The sequence below is a fragment of the Arachis ipaensis genome, chromosome B6 (genome assembly GCF_059453495.1).
Source record: "Arachis ipaensis isolate K30076 ecotype BB chromosome B6, ASM5945349v1, whole genome shotgun sequence".
Lineage (NCBI taxonomy): Eukaryota > Viridiplantae > Streptophyta > Magnoliopsida > Fabales > Fabaceae > Arachis > Arachis ipaensis.
In genome coordinates, this window is record NC_142441.1 from 6,864,439 (window position 1) to 6,879,818 (window position 15,380).

The 15,380-nt window shown below is 36.0% G+C and overlaps 2 protein-coding genes across 2 annotated transcripts; both read right to left on the minus strand.

The window, feature by feature from the left end:
* Nucleotides 1–1,643: 1,643 nt before the first annotated feature.
* Nucleotides 1,644–3,423, minus strand: LOC148554494 (uncharacterized). The gene is made up of 3 exons (XM_088489933.1): nucleotides 2,664–3,423; nucleotides 2,181–2,590; nucleotides 1,644–2,105 (listed from the first exon to the last, which is right to left on the minus strand). The coding sequence occupies exons 1-3, from the start codon at nucleotides 3,421–3,423 to the stop codon at nucleotides 1,644–1,646; spliced, it is 1,632 nt and encodes a 543-aa protein (XP_088346059.1).
* A 10,523-nt stretch (nucleotides 3,424–13,946) lies between these two features.
* Nucleotides 13,947–14,456, minus strand: LOC148554495 (uncharacterized). The gene has a single exon (XM_088490347.1). It carries the CDS (start codon nucleotides 14,454–14,456, stop codon nucleotides 13,947–13,949), a length of 510 nt encoding a protein of 169 aa, XP_088346473.1.
* Nucleotides 14,457–15,380: the final 924 nt, after the last annotated feature.

The window sequence follows — 15,380 nt, forward strand, 5'->3', positions numbered from 1 at the left end:
ATTTACAAACAGGTAATATACCAGAAGGGGTAGAAAACGATAAAAGGTTCCGACGGCAAGCATCTTCCTTCACAATACTCAACAGAACATTGTATCGACGAGGATATACTCGCCCCCTACTCAAATGCCTCAACAAGTCAGAAGCTGACATAGCATTAGTAGAAACACATGAAGGAATCTGTGGCACACATACAGGAGCTCGGAGCCTAGCATCAAAGATCCTCCGAGCTGGATTCTTCTGGCCGACGTTGAAACAGGACAGCCAACAAAAAATCAGGTCATGCCAGAATTGCCAAAGACACGCACCACTGATACACATACCTGCCGAGCAAATGCATCATTCAGAAATCAGCTGGCCATTTAACCAATGGGGTTTGGATATACTCGGGCCGTTCCCTACGGCACCGGGCCAGGTAAAATTTCTTATTGTCGGCATTGATTATTTCTCTAAATGGGTGGAAGCCCAACCTTTAGCAAGAATAACATCTCAACAAATGATTTCCTTCGTTTGGAAAAACATTATTTTCCGTTTCGGCATACCTCAACATATCACAACTGACAACGGTCGCCAGTTTGTCGACCAAAAGTTTCAATCTTTCTTGCAAAATCTCAAAATAAACCAATACTTCGCCTCTGTTGAACACCCTCAAACGAACGGACTAGCTGAGGCCGCAAATAAGGTCATCCTGCATGCACTAAAGAAGAAACTAGATGACGCCAAAGGACTCTGGGCCGAACTAATACCTGAAGTCCTTTGGGGATACAACACCACCCCACAAACATCAACAAAAGAAACGCCATTCAGGCTGGTATACGGATCGGAAGCCATGATCCCTCTGGAGATCTCCCAGAACTCAATCCGAACTTGCATCAACAACCAAGACGAAGCTCGGAGATCCGAGCTGGACATCATCAAAGAAATCAGAGACATCGCCGCCTTGAAGCAACGCGCAGCACAGCAAGCAATTGCTCGATAGTACAACAAGTCAGTCAGAAGCAGATCATTCGTCAAAGGAGACTTAGTCCTCCGCAAAACCGAAACTGCTCGGAAACCACCAACACATGAAAAGCTCGCAGCCAATTGGGACGGCCCATACCGAATATCAAAAGTACTCGGTCAAGGAGCATACAAGCTAGAATCACTAGATGGTAAACTCATGCCTAATACATGGAATGTATCCTCCTTAAAGAAATTTTATAGTTAAAAGACAGGGACAGGCTTGTACTCTTTTTTCTACTACCAAGATTTTATCCCAAAGGGTTTTGCTTGGAGAGGTTTTAACGAGGCTAGCCTACCTGCACCTTTGTATTCAAAAGGTTCATAAAAACTCCGAATATGTAGGAGACAAATATTATCTTCTTTATCAGATAACTATACGACTAATATTGTCAATCAAATATAATTCTATCAATACAGCTCAGACAAAGCCCAATACACGTCTAAGCTACAACCTGCCATTATCAGATAACAACACCAACAAAAATACCAATAAGCTCGGAACACTTTCCGACGAATAACAAACAGCTTTTATAAAAAGCACCACATTCAAAATTCAAACAAGTCAAATTCAACAAAGTTCAAACAAAACAAACCAACTATCACATATGCAAAATAAATTCAAATACGTTTCTAACAAAACACATTAAACATTATCGGCTTCATCTTCTGCATCTCCATCATCTTCGATCAGTTGACCATCTCGAACTATCTTTCCAGGATCCATGCCAGAGAGATCGGCATCTGGAACCAAAAACTTAACTTGTAACCTCGCCCTTTCAAAACCTTCAACAAACGAATCTAATATCTCATCCGCCTTTTTCTTCTCCATCTCCTTAAATTGAGCAGTAACCTCAATCAAACGAGTTTGTATGTTCACCAAATCACTTTCCTTTTTCTTCAAATCTTCCACATCTCTAGCATAACTTTCTTTAGTCTCCTTCAACAACTTCTCGGTCTCAGTCAAACGGCCTTGAAGCTCAGCAGCAACACTCTTACTCTTCACCAACTCCTCCTTCAAAACAGAAACCTCTCCTTTCTCTGCAACAACCCTCTTATTTTTCAACTCTTGGCTACGCCCAAGACTTGCAAGATGAAGGCCAACAACCTGAAGAAAGAAATAACACCACAATCCATAAGACTCCCAGAGGAAGAGTAAGGAAAAACCATTAAAAGTCATTACCTGCATATATTGCCCAATAGCCATGTCCCCGACTTCCTTTGCAAGAGTAACATCAGCCGACGACTGGCAATACTCGTCCACCACAGCCATATACGGATACTCCTTTCCCCACACCGAAAATGCCTCACTTTGTTCCGAAATTTCATGAAGCCTTTTTTGATTGCCCATAAAGGCATGTATCTCTTCCAGAGGAACCCCTATTTCCTTATCATCAGAATCATCTGACAAATCAACAAGGTCGGACTTCTTTCTCTTCTTCGCAATCACCTTCCTCCGACCTTGACGAGGCTGAGTAACCTCGCCAACACCAGCAACTTTCTCAGCATTAGACGACGATACCTCCTTCTCCAGATTCTTATTCTTGAAGCGCGTCCTCAGAGACGCAGCTGAAACACCAGGATATTTACCACCTGCGAAAACAACAAACACATCAGAAATACGACAAGAAGCAATAAACACCTTAGGAAAAACCCTATAACTCACCCAAATAGGCTACCACAGCATCTTTATCCTCTTCCCACTTCAGAAGCTCATACATTGAAATCAGGTCTCCTCGACCGATATTTTCAACAAGAAACTCAATCACACAAACATTCCTCGGGGAGATAACCTCAGGACCGAGGATATTCTGAGGTTCCGAGCACCAATACAACGGGAACCTCTCAGCCAGATTTTCATCCACGAAAAATGGAAAATCTTTTTCCAAAGCCCTAACCTTTAAATACATCTCTTTAAAATCTTTAAAAGAAGATTTGTACAATTTGAAAATGCCAAAATCAGGGGTGCTATTGAAGTTTATCCAACCACCTTTCCACACCCCTTTGGCTTGAAATAAAGAAAAGAAAAGATCAACAGAAGGCACGACTTCCAGAAACTCCATTAAAATTTCAAACGAACGGAGAAACGCCCACCCATTTGGATGAAGCTGCGACGGAGCGCAGTTTAACTGCCTCAAGACCTGACATTCGAAATCAGTGAAAGGTAATCTAACTCTCAACTCCTCAAGAACGCAGCTGTGCATATAGAAAAATTCAAAATCACTGCCCCGGTGATAAACCCTATCATTAACACTACAGGGCAGTAACTCAACCCCAATCCCAGAATCCTGCCTCACCACCCTACTAGCATCCACCTCCTTAACAACAGCTTCATCATAGAACAATGACACCCGAGACCTCACGTCATCCCCAACCCAGTCATAAGACCAGTCTATTTCACCTTTCTTCTCCTTCTCAAATCCCATCAGAAACAGTAAACAAACATGCAACCAAGAAATACAAAGAAGATGAGAGAAGAAACGAATTAGAAGAACACAAGCGTGACCATACCTCTCTTGCTCATCCTCCAGACAAGAAGCAGAAAACCAAAAATGCCCAAAATTTCAATCAGCAGAAAAAATTAATCGCAACCAAGAACGTTCCAAATATCAAACCTACCTCAGTCACACCAAACGACGAAAGAGGCATTGGAAACCATCAACACATTAATGAAGCACCCACTCCTTCTCTCTCCTGAATAAAAAGCGCACACAATTTCCCACGTGGCGCAGATGGGAAGTTACTTTAATGAAGTACGTTGAACTGGGGGCTCACTCAGTAACCCACTTTACCGAGTTATAACTCATTACAAAAGCTCAACCTGCTTCATTAAAAAACTTTCTTCAGGCTAAGCTTGGGGGCTATGATATGGTCACCATTAATACGAGCTATAACTCGATCTCATAACCGTTACTGTCCATCACCATAACTCGCCATTTGCCGTTATTGCTCGGCCCTTATGAGCTATAACTCGGTGGCATTAATATTATCATAACCGACGTCCCAAACGGAAAGGTAAAATCGGTTACGAAATCAATTTTATCACCTAGAATGTAACGGACGAACATATATCTATAAAAGAAAGGTAAAGTGTATTTTTTAAGAAACAATTCTGAACTGGACATCATAACTGACTTAAGCATTGGAGTGTCTTTGCAAGTACACTCCACCCCCTTTGTATTGCTCGCACTCTCACATCTACAACGAACATAAGGAACTCGGACCCAGAGGAGCGGACGTTTAACCTCATAGCATATAGCTCGGCTGATCTCGAGGAGTTGAAGCCGACCTATTTCCCAGGCAAGATCATAAACTAACCTAAACTGAGGCTGGCCGAAAAACATATTGAATAGGGTTGTTAAGCTTGTTTCGATTTTCAAGGAAGTATTACTTCAATTCAAACTTCAAATTACTTGATTTTAATTTGTTTGATTTTATTTTTAAATTTAATTTAAATTATATAAACCTTTTAAATTTTCAATTTTTCCTTAAAATATATATATATATATATATATATATATATGTGTGTGAATTTTTAAGAAAGATATTTTTTTGAGTTTTTTTTTTAAAATATCTTTTAAAAAGATAAAAGTAGTTTTATATTTGAATATCTCATGTAAAAAAATCTTTTTATTTATCAATTATATTTAGATATAATAGTATAAAAGTTTTTGTTTATTTATTACATAAAAAATATTTAAAAAAAAAATAAAAAAATATAAATTATAACTTTTCAAAAAAAATATTTTTTAAATATTTTTATTTTTACTGTTAAAAATTTATCAAATATATTAAAAAAATTATTTTTTATTAATTTTTTTTTCTTTTAACTTAATAGCACTCAAACAAATATATAAGATATGAAATAAATGAAACAACGTAACGATGACAACTTAGATCTATTATACAGTGATAAGGGTATAATAGGTACTGCAATAATAGAAAAAGATTAAGCGCCGTACCGATTGTTACCAGGCAGTTATGAAGCTAGGGAGAGTTTCCTTATATTGCTGCATACTTGGTTATTTATGCTCGGTCTCAGCCATATATATCTTAATATCTTTTTTTGAAAGACAAAAAATAACAAGAGACTGCTCAAGAAGGATGTTAAGGAGGAAATTTACTTTATACCGTTATATCCTAGGAAGCACCGTTACGACACGCGATACGGACACGACACGACACGGATACGCCGACACGTTCTTTTTATAAAAAATTGGATACGACACGTTTAGGATAAGTTGTGAATTAAAATTTAAATAATATATTAAATTAATAAAATATCATATTGTAAATATAAGAGGAAATATAGTTGCATAAAAAAGTCTAAAAATTATGTAATTATTAAAAAAATAAAAAATTTTAATCTACTCTTGCCATCTCGCTAACAGAAAATGTATCAATGTCTTCTCCTCCAAGTCCATCATCCGCAAATACCACAGCTTCTATGTTTGGTTCATCTAAAGATAAATACAAAACTTCACTCAGATCTGGACTGTTGTCATCAACTCTGAAGTCCCACATGCTGGTATCTCCTTTTTTATAATCTTCACTCATTCTAGATAAAAGTCGGAGATTAGTACGAACATATACCAAATTTTCAGCTCTAAATTGGATCGGACTCGTTCGGATTCGTGACAGCTTCACCAAAATTCTACACCGCAAGAAGACATGTCACCGATACGCTCGTTTGAAGTATCCGTCGAGTGTCGGTGTCGGATTCGTGTCCGACACGGATATGCCGGCACCATAGGAGAATCCGTGCTTCATAGGTTATATCCATGTAAAATAAGATTACTGTGATAAAATTATGCACATTCTAAAAAAACACCAAGTTTTCAAATGATCCGAATCTTAAAAAAACACCCATAAAATAAAATTTGGTTAAATTTGTTCATTTGCAAAGCCAACTATAATATTGTTGAAATACGAGATAAATAAATATGAAGATTTTTCTTTTCTATGTTGAGTAATAATAAAAAAAAATTCATATTAGTATATATATTTAAAAAAAAAATATTTTCTATTGTACTTTTTATTTCCTAATATTTAATTATATCTTTATCTTTATAATAACAATAATACAAATACAAATAGAATTGTGCCCAGCTAGAATTTTGTATTTGAGTGTGTGTGAATCCTAGTGCATGAAAAGTCAATTTTGTGATCTAGAAAAATAGTGAGTGACTACACAACGTCTACAAAAGAAAACGAGGAATAGAGAGATCTGAATCCACCTGTTAACGTGGAGGAGGACTTGGTGATAGCGGAGGAAGAGGATGTTAAGGAGGGTTTGGAGGACTGCTCAAGAAGTTTGATAGGGCGAATTGTTGCGGATAAAGGTTTGGGCATTGGAACATTGGAAGGAGCCTTTACTGTAATTTGGAACCATCCTGAAGGTTTTCGGATCAAGCCACATGAGGTGGAGGAGTGATCTGAAGGCAACAAGCATGGACTCGAGAGTAGAAGAAGCCAAGGAGAACAACAATCCAAACTCTGAAAGAAGCAAGGGAAGAGCTTATCAATTTGGTAAGAGACCAACCGCAGTAAGTCTTTTACATAATTTTGCTAAACTATCAATCTCAGACAGGAATAAGATTCAGAGTTCGATACAAATGTGGAGAGTGTTGCTCTTCAAAATACTACTGACCGAAGCCAACAATGAGATAAGACTACGCTGACTTCCACAGTAAACAAAAACAATGTCATGTCCACCCCTGAACGAGATGCAAAAGGAAAGATGGTAAAGTTTGATGGTTTCCAAATGGGTGCAACAGAAGAAAACTTTGGAAATAAAAAGAAGAAACCAAAGAATAAACACCTAGCAAGGAACCCTCAACTAGGTGAGAACAACAATAGTGTCATTGGAGTGAAAAGGAGGACTGAGGAGTGCGAGGGAGGAGGTTTTCTGGATGAACAAAAGGGGGCTGATCTGGTGAATGCTGATTGGGGACAGGGTGCCATTCCATCAAAGACACCCACAGAGCCATGAGAATGTTACTGTGGAACTGCTGGGATTGGGAAAATTTCTGGTAATTCACAACATAAAAGAGATTCAGAAATCTAATTCTTCCGAGGTTATGTTCTTGTGTGAAACCAAACATCAAACCTCGTTTTTGGAGGAAAGATTGAGAAGGTGAAGGTTTAATGAGTATGATTGTATTGATCCTATTGGGTTATCCAAGGGTTTGGCGTTGGCATGGAAGGAAAGATGCAGGTGGAGGTCAAAAGTAAAGTAGATTTCTACATTTATTTTACAATAGAAGAGCAGGAGAATCAAACAGTCTAAAAAGTGCTAGGTGTTCATTTTCATAACTCAGATAGGATCTGGTCCAGTCAATATGAGGAGATTTTTCAGCTGATTTCACAACTAGGAAAAAGATACTTAGCTATTGGGGATTATAACGCTATCATGGCAGCACATGAGAAAGAGGAGGGGGGAGAGGGAGAGAGAAAAACCAGCTTAGTCAATTGAGAATTTCATCAATTTCTATAGTGAAGAAAACTTGATGACATGGGTTACATATGGGAGAAATTCACATGGTGGAATCGGAGTTGTAAAGAGAGATTAGTTAGAAAAAGGTTAGACTGGGCTCTAATATCTCCCAAAACCCGACATGAATACCCTATGACGACTGTTACACATATGGAAGACAAGGGCTCTGATCATCGACCTTTGCTCCTCTCTACTAATTCAGCACATACAAAATGTAAGAGAAGGTTCCGATTTCAAAAAAGGTGGTGTGGGGTAAAATCAGTTGATAGAATAGTTAAGGACACTTAGGCAATGACATTTGAAGGTACTATTATCTTTCAATTGTTCCAAAAATTAAAAAAATGCAGGTCGGAGCTAGTCTCTTGGCAAGCAACTGGTGCTGGAAATGCTAGGAAGGCCATGGAAAGAATTGAAAACAGGTTGGAGATGCTGAAAAGTTCATCGAGGACAGCAGACAAAGAAGAAATATTAGTGCTGAAAGAGGATTTAACTGATGCTTATCTTCAAGAGGAACGCTTCTGGAAGGAAAAATCACGAGTGAGTTGGTTGAAATGGGGTGATCAAAATACCCCCTTTCTTTCACTCAAAAAACCAGCAGCGGAATAGGAAGAATAAAATATGGCAACTTGAAGATGAAGAAGGTAATTAGTGTACTACATCCGAGGCCATTGGAGAGAGAGCTAAACGGTATTTTAAGGAGCTCTTCACGATGGTTCTATCACGGGACCCATCAGATGAGTTCGGAGCGCTTAAAAGAAAGGTTTCAGCCACCACCAATCAGAATTGGGCAAAACTGGTTAGTGAGGATGAAATCAAACGTGTAGTATTTTCAATAAAGAGTGCCACCAAATCGAAGGAATCGATTTTACACAAATCTATAGTCCTGCTATTAGACCCTCTACCATTAGGATTGTTCTAACCATGACTGTTTCTAAGGGTTGGCCTTTGGGCCAATTTGATTTTAACAATGCGTTTTTAAATGGTATTTTAGATAAGAATGTATACATGCTTCAACCCCCTGGCTTTGAGATTGGTCATTCAAATTCAATTTGCAAATTGCACAAAGCTATCTATGGTTTGAAGTAGGCTCCACGTGCATGATTTGCAAAACTCAACTCTACTTTTTTTTATTTTTGGTTTTAAAAACACTAAAGCTGATACCTCTTTGTTCATTAGTGTTACTAATTCCTTTACCACTTACCTTCTTGCTTATGTAGATGATATTGTTATAACTGGAAATGATAAAAATGAAATTGAAAATCTAATTACTCAATTGCATTCCAAATTCTTTTTAAAGGATTTAGGTGGCTTGCGTTATTTCCTTGGTCTTGAATTTAACCAACTACCCTCTAGGGATCTTCATTTATCTCAATTGAAATACATCTTAGATATTCTAAAGCGTGCAGGCATGAACAGCTCCAAACCAGTTTCAACTCCCATGCTGTCTTCACTCAAACTTGTTTCTCAAGGCAGTGATAACTTTGAAGATCCTAGTCTCTACAGATCATTAATAGGAGGATTGCAATATGCAATCCTGACTCATCCAAAAATTGCTTTTTCTGTGAAAGTTAGTCAATTTATGAAGGATCTTAAGCAACATCACTTCAAAGCTCTCAAACTCATACTTCGATACCTCTTCGGTGCTCACAGTCATGGTCTTCTCTTTACTAAATGAGTTTATTTTCGTGTTTATGTGTTTGCAGATGCTGATTGGGCCAATGACATTGAGAATCGTCACTCAACTAGTGGTTATTGCGTTCTTCTTGTAAACAATCCAGTTTTTTGGTGCAGCAGAAAAACAAATTGCTGTAAGCTGAATTTAGATGCTTGGCACTATGGCAGATGCAGAAGCAGAAGTTTTATGGATTCAAAAATTGCTGACTGAGCTAGGAATCTCTCAACCAGTAGCTCCCACTATTTTCTGTGACAATTTGAGTTCTATCATGGTTTTTGCCAAACGTAATTCTTCATAACCAAAGCAAGCATTTCAAAATTGACCTGCATTATGTCCAAGATCGAGTACACAAAGGACAGTTGCATGTTGTTTATATACCAGCAGATTCATAAATAGCTGACATTTTAACCAAGTCCCTCTCCTATATTCTATTTTACAATTTCAGATTCAAACTCAGAGTAGTTCCTCAAATCACCCTAAGTTTGAGAGAGAGAAGGGGGGGGGGAGGTGTTAAGCATCACAATAAACTAGACAAAACGAAATGTGGTTAGACATAATTCAAGAAAATCAAGAAAGCCAAGTCTCAAGTTATTATACAATTCAATTATATTGTTAGGTGCTTTCTTGAGGATTAAGGCCTCCAAAACTCATGTATAAATATGCTTGCTCACACACTGCAAGTTAGAAAAGATAGATAGATATTTCAATTCTAATTACTGCATCTCTGATTATCTCAATATATACAAAGTACTCTTCTCTATACTTCTCTTTTTCTATTTCTATAGCAGAATTTCCACCTCTGCTACATTTTTTATAAGAGCTTGCATTCTTTCTAATAAAAAAGATAATATGTATGTACATTTTTCTAGCAATACATGTCATTTACGTGATTAATCAGTCGTATATAATGGTTTAATTAAGCAAAAACTAACTTGGCAAGGAAAAAAAGACAGAAGATCCTCTATTTAATTATTAATTCTGTGTATCATTTCATATTCAACTAATAACAATTTAACATTGCATGAACTTGAATATTTCTTTTTACAATTATTACCTAATAACCAGCCATATTGCAGCTAATAATATTTCTTTGTCATGCAATATAATGTAAATAGAATCATGCACACATACATACCCATATATATATATAGGTGAAAAGAGATCCTTATCGAGGATTTTGAAACTAGCTATAATAATAAACAAATTAAAGAATTCTAATGCGTCTTAGCTTATACAAAATCTAATGTTAAAGGTAGCGTTTGTTTTGGAGATACTGAGACCAAAATTGGAGAAATAAAATTTAATATCATATTTATTAGTTCAAAGATTAATATTAAATTTCAGTTTCTGTTTTTAAAATTTCAATATTTTAATATCTTCAAAAAATAGGAACATATGATACTAAAATTTAATATGATAGAAACTAAAATTTTAATAATATTTTATTCTTAAAATGCCTTTAATTATCACACCTTTCACACTTTCTTCTTCTTTCACTCCCTCTTTCAACACACCGTCACTCATCATCATCATCATCATCATCATCATCATCATCATCATCATGGCTAGCCTCCATCTGCCACCTTTCCTTCATAGCCAACCACCCCTCCACTGAGAACCAGTGACGCACAAAACCAGCGTGGTGCAGCTCAGGAGTCTGTATCACCATCGAAGAGCCCTAGCGGAAGACGCTGTCTTGTCGCTGCCGTCAGGACCACCACAACCTCGTGGTTCGTGTGCTGCAACTTTTATGTCCTCATTGTCGCCAGCTCAGTCAAACAAAAGTAGCCAGCGACTCGCCCAGGTTCGTGCGTCATTGTCGTCTCTTCTTGCCCTTGCTATTGCTGTTGTTTGCTCGTCGACGTCGCCATCTCGCCTCCCGTGGCTGCTCCTCGATGTGGTTAGCGATTGTGAGTCTTTGTTCCCTCTTTTCCAATCTTCTCATTCACAGTTTCTTGCCAATTCTTCACCCAATTAATTAATTTGCCAGTTTGTTATAATTTTAATAATAAAGTTTATTTAGGTTTTGAAATTTTGATAAGCTAATTAATTTTCTATTTTGCTATAGTTGTGATTGTAATTATAAAGTTGATTTAGGTGTAGTTGTTGTTGTGATTGTTGCTGCTATTGTTGCTGGTTTGCTGTAATTATTACTGTTGCAGTTGATTTTTGGTGGGCTTCCTCATCGTCGGAGGTGAAGTCGATGCCAAGGAGGGGAGTGGTACCAACGAGATGGGGTGGCACGATGGAGAACTACTGGAATTCGAAAATGAGAAAGGTAAAAGTAGGGCTGGCAATATATATCCTACCCGCGCGTATCCAATCCGGACTAACTCGTTCGGGTAGGGTTGTCTACCCTACCCGCTTTGGGTAGAACAGGATAGGGTGTAAATTTGCCTTAGGGTAGGGTAGGGTACGGGTTTAGGGAATACCTTATTCTATCCCATCCGAATTCTTAATATATTATATAATATATATGTAAAAGTTATGTATGCAGTGAAGAAATTGAGTCTTGTACTCACAATCTTATAAAAACTTGAAATAATCACTAAATTAGTTGATGATCATATTATTTGTATGTTAAATTTTTTAAGATTTTATTGTTTTTAATTTGAACTTAGTTTTTTATTTTTTATTTTATTAATATGTATGAAATTTGGAACGGTTGAATTTTATATTTATTTGAATTTTTTTTTTTTGTTTCTGCGGGTAGGGTAAGGTTTAGAACTTTAGGATGCGGGTAGGGTTAGGGTTGAGAGATTCTGAATCCGCAGATAGGGTAAGATAGAGTTTTGAGAAAGTTTTCAACCCGCGGGTAAGATTAGGGTAAAATATAAACCCTACCTTACCCTACCCATTGCCAACCCTAAGCGAAAGAGATGGGGAAGAAAAAAGGGAGAGGGGAACTAGGATTCTATTCTCTTTTTTTTGTATATTTTTAATTTAAAATAATAAAGATAGTTTAGTCATTTTATGTTTTTCAATCTCTACTTTTATTTTAAGAATAATTCTCCACATACAAGTGTTTTTTTATACAAGTCTTTTACAAGTCATTTATATTAACGCGCTTCGAATTGTACTGCACGTTTTCACTACACATTCTTCTTCTTACTGTACGTTCTTCTTCCTCTTCTTCTTTTCTTTCGTTTCTTGCCTTCTCTTTCTCCTTCTTCATTTACGTGTTTTTCTCTCTGTTTTCTTTCTTCGTTATTCTCGATTTCCATTGTTTTTTTTATATCAAGCTCTGAAATCGTTTTTGAAGAAGAAGAAGCAGAAGATGGGGAGGAGAAAGAGAAAGAGTTCTAAATTATGCATAAGGTGTACTTCAACGAATTTTGGGTGTATTTCTTAAATCCTTTGGGTGTAGTTTTGTAATTCTTTGGGTGCATTTCTATAATCGTTTGGGTGAATTCCTGTAACCGTTTGGGTGTATTTCTGTAATCCTTTGGGTCTGTAATCGTTTGGATGTATTTCTGAAGTTCTATTATCTTCAAATTTGGCAAGAACCTCGTTTTCATGGAGGAAGAAAGAAAAGAGTCGTTCATAATACATGGCGAGTAGTGCGTTTTGGAAACAGGAAGTGGTTGAATAACGTGCGTTTATTTACTCTTGAATGTGGGAGTGTAATGCGTATGTTTTGTTGGACTTGTGCCAACTTGTAAGACTTGTAAACCAAAAAAACTTAAATGTGTAGCAGTCCTCTTATTTTAAATCAAATAAAATATTAAAGCATAACTCAATTCTGTTTATTTTACGTCAAACACAATACAAAAATTTATTTCAGTCTCAATTTCCTAAAACACTACTAAAGCGCTTTCCTTTTATTCATCCTTTTCATCTTCACTTGAGAGCCTTAGGCCTAGGTTGCGTGCCACATTCTCGTTAGTGATTAGTAATCCTTGTTTAACCAAAAAAAAAAATTTAAATCATACTCAAATTATTTATAACACTAGCTTAATTAGCTGTTTCCTTAATTTTCAAGATTGTTAACAAAAAATGATTGACTTTAAGCCATCTCTTATTAGCACCGACCAGTACTATTATTCTGGTACTCAATTATCAAGATACATCTTCGTTAATTTCTTTTAATTATTTTGACTCGGTATAATGCAATTATTACAATAATATTATTAATATGTATCTAGCTATATAAATCAGATTATTATGGAGTATGTACTTAATATGGAAGGATAGTAGATTGATGCCTAGTTCTTGATTTAGTAATAAATCTCTTACTATTAATTTCTTGTACCTCATTCTTTATTAATTTGATGATTGAATTTTAATGTGCATGTAGTAAATGACAGTAATTAATATATAATTATTCAATCATGTTATAAATATATTAAAAATTAGTCGCTAATTAACTATTTTATATACAAATACATATTTTACATTTTATAAAACATTTTTTTATATTGTTGTAAACAAATATGATTATTCTAGTAACTTAATTATTTAGTTTTTTATTTTTTAAAATTTAAAATTTTATTTCATTCAAGATGATTAAACTAATAAAATTAAAATAGGAATTACAAATTACAAATGACATTGAATTAATTTAAATTATATTTCAAATTATAATAATTTAGGAAAAAAAATTTTACTAACAGTTTTGCAAACACTATTGAATAACTAAAAACAATAATTAAGCAACCAAAATAAAATGTGAGCATTATAGTGTGAATTTAAAACAATTAAGCATAAATTTGCTGTTAATAAAAAAAAATCAAATATAAGAGTAGAACTCAATTTGAATTATCCAATGAGTAATTATTCTACACCTCCACATTATCTCCGATGATAATGTTTTTCAGTGGCATAAGGGTAGGAACATGGCCAACAACTTGAAACTTGCCATGAACCTTGAAATCATACCAAGGAGTCCCAAAAATCATAAATTCTTGATTTACACGATCAAGGTAGGCCATGCAACCAGGTAATTGAGATGTGGTTATGGAATATTGAAAAATGAGAGTCCAAGATTCTCCAATTCCATATCTTTTCATCATCCACGTTGAGATAAGCAGCTCATTAAAATACATGAAGTAAAGAGAACCCTTGAATTCTAATATGGCGCCTGTACCTTGACCCTTGGGCGCGTCAGAGAAGAATTGGAACTGCTCTGTGTCAAAATCGAAAGCCCATATTGAGTGATTTCTATCAACATTTCTACCAATCCAATGAAGTGCCCCATTAAAATAAGTAGGATGTTTGAACAAATATGTCAAATTCTTAGGATAATCTAGCTCAATATTTATCCATGTCGATGTTCCAACTGTGTGCATTTCAACAACCACATACGATGATCTTGTTTAAAGATATGGATTCTCATTGCTTTGTATTGGTTTGTTTTTGGGTGAAAACCAAAACTCTAATATATTTGCTCGCAGGGTGTCAAGATTGGAGGTTGTTTTGCAAGTCTTATGAACTCACTTGTTATTGGGTTGCAAACAAATAAAAAGTCACTTTCCTTTGAAGAAGTCATGAAAAAAAGACCATTACAAGAATGCACATGAAGAAGAACTCTTCTATTCTGAATTGATTTGGGATTAGGGAGAGAAATCTCAAATTTAGGATCAAGTTTTATGCTGCTACTATTATTGGGTTTCAGGACCTCAAATAAACTGAGGCAGAATAGATTGTTTCTCCTTTCATGCCATTCAATTCGGCCATATTCAACAAGATGAAAGACTCTTGAATTTCAGCGTCGGATCATGATAGCAGGAGGTGTATAAGTAAAGAGTAATTTGGCAAAATTTGGATTAGAAATGAATGTATTCCAATGCTTGCAAACACATCTACAAATGAGAACAAATTTTATGGGAAGTCTGACAAAGATGTCAGTAATTATATCGACCGGAAGACTGGCAAAATAAGACCTTCGTATTTGAGATTTCCTGACAATTAAGTATAAAATATTTTAGAGAAAGAGAAAGGAGAAATTCTCGGTGTTGTTTTGTGTTACTCCATGGAGAAACAAAATATAGGTTACCTCACCCGTCGTGCAAAGAAGCATTGGAAGAGAGATTTGATCATTTTTCCAATCACTCTCACGTGGCAATGATTGTTAGGAGAAGGCAGGCAGCACCTGATGATTGAAGCAAGTAAAGTTGATGCTTTCAAGGGGAGTGTATTGATTTTTATAACAACGTAACCATGCTAGTTAAATGTGAAAATCAGTTACGAATTCCGAATATAATTTGTAAGAA

What these genes read in the sequence shown, in the direction of transcription:
- LOC148554495 (XM_088490347.1), bottom strand. Translation starts at nt 14,456, where the DNA reads ATGCACACAGTTGGAACATCGACATGGATAAATATTGAGCTAGATTAT.
- LOC148554494 (XM_088489933.1), bottom strand. Translation starts at nt 3,423, where the DNA reads ATGGGATTTGAGAAGGAGAAGAAAGGTGAAATAGACTGGTCTTATGAC. An exon ending in TGCTGTGGTAGCCTATTTGG is followed by an intron (nt 2,591 to 2,663) that starts GTGAGTTATAGG and finishes TTGTTTTCGCAG; the next exon opens with GTGGTAAATATCCTGGTGTT. An exon ending in CTATTGGGCAATATATGCAG is followed by an intron (nt 2,106 to 2,180) that starts GTAATGACTTTT and finishes TTCTTTCTTCAG; the next exon opens with GTTGTTGGCCTTCATCTTGC.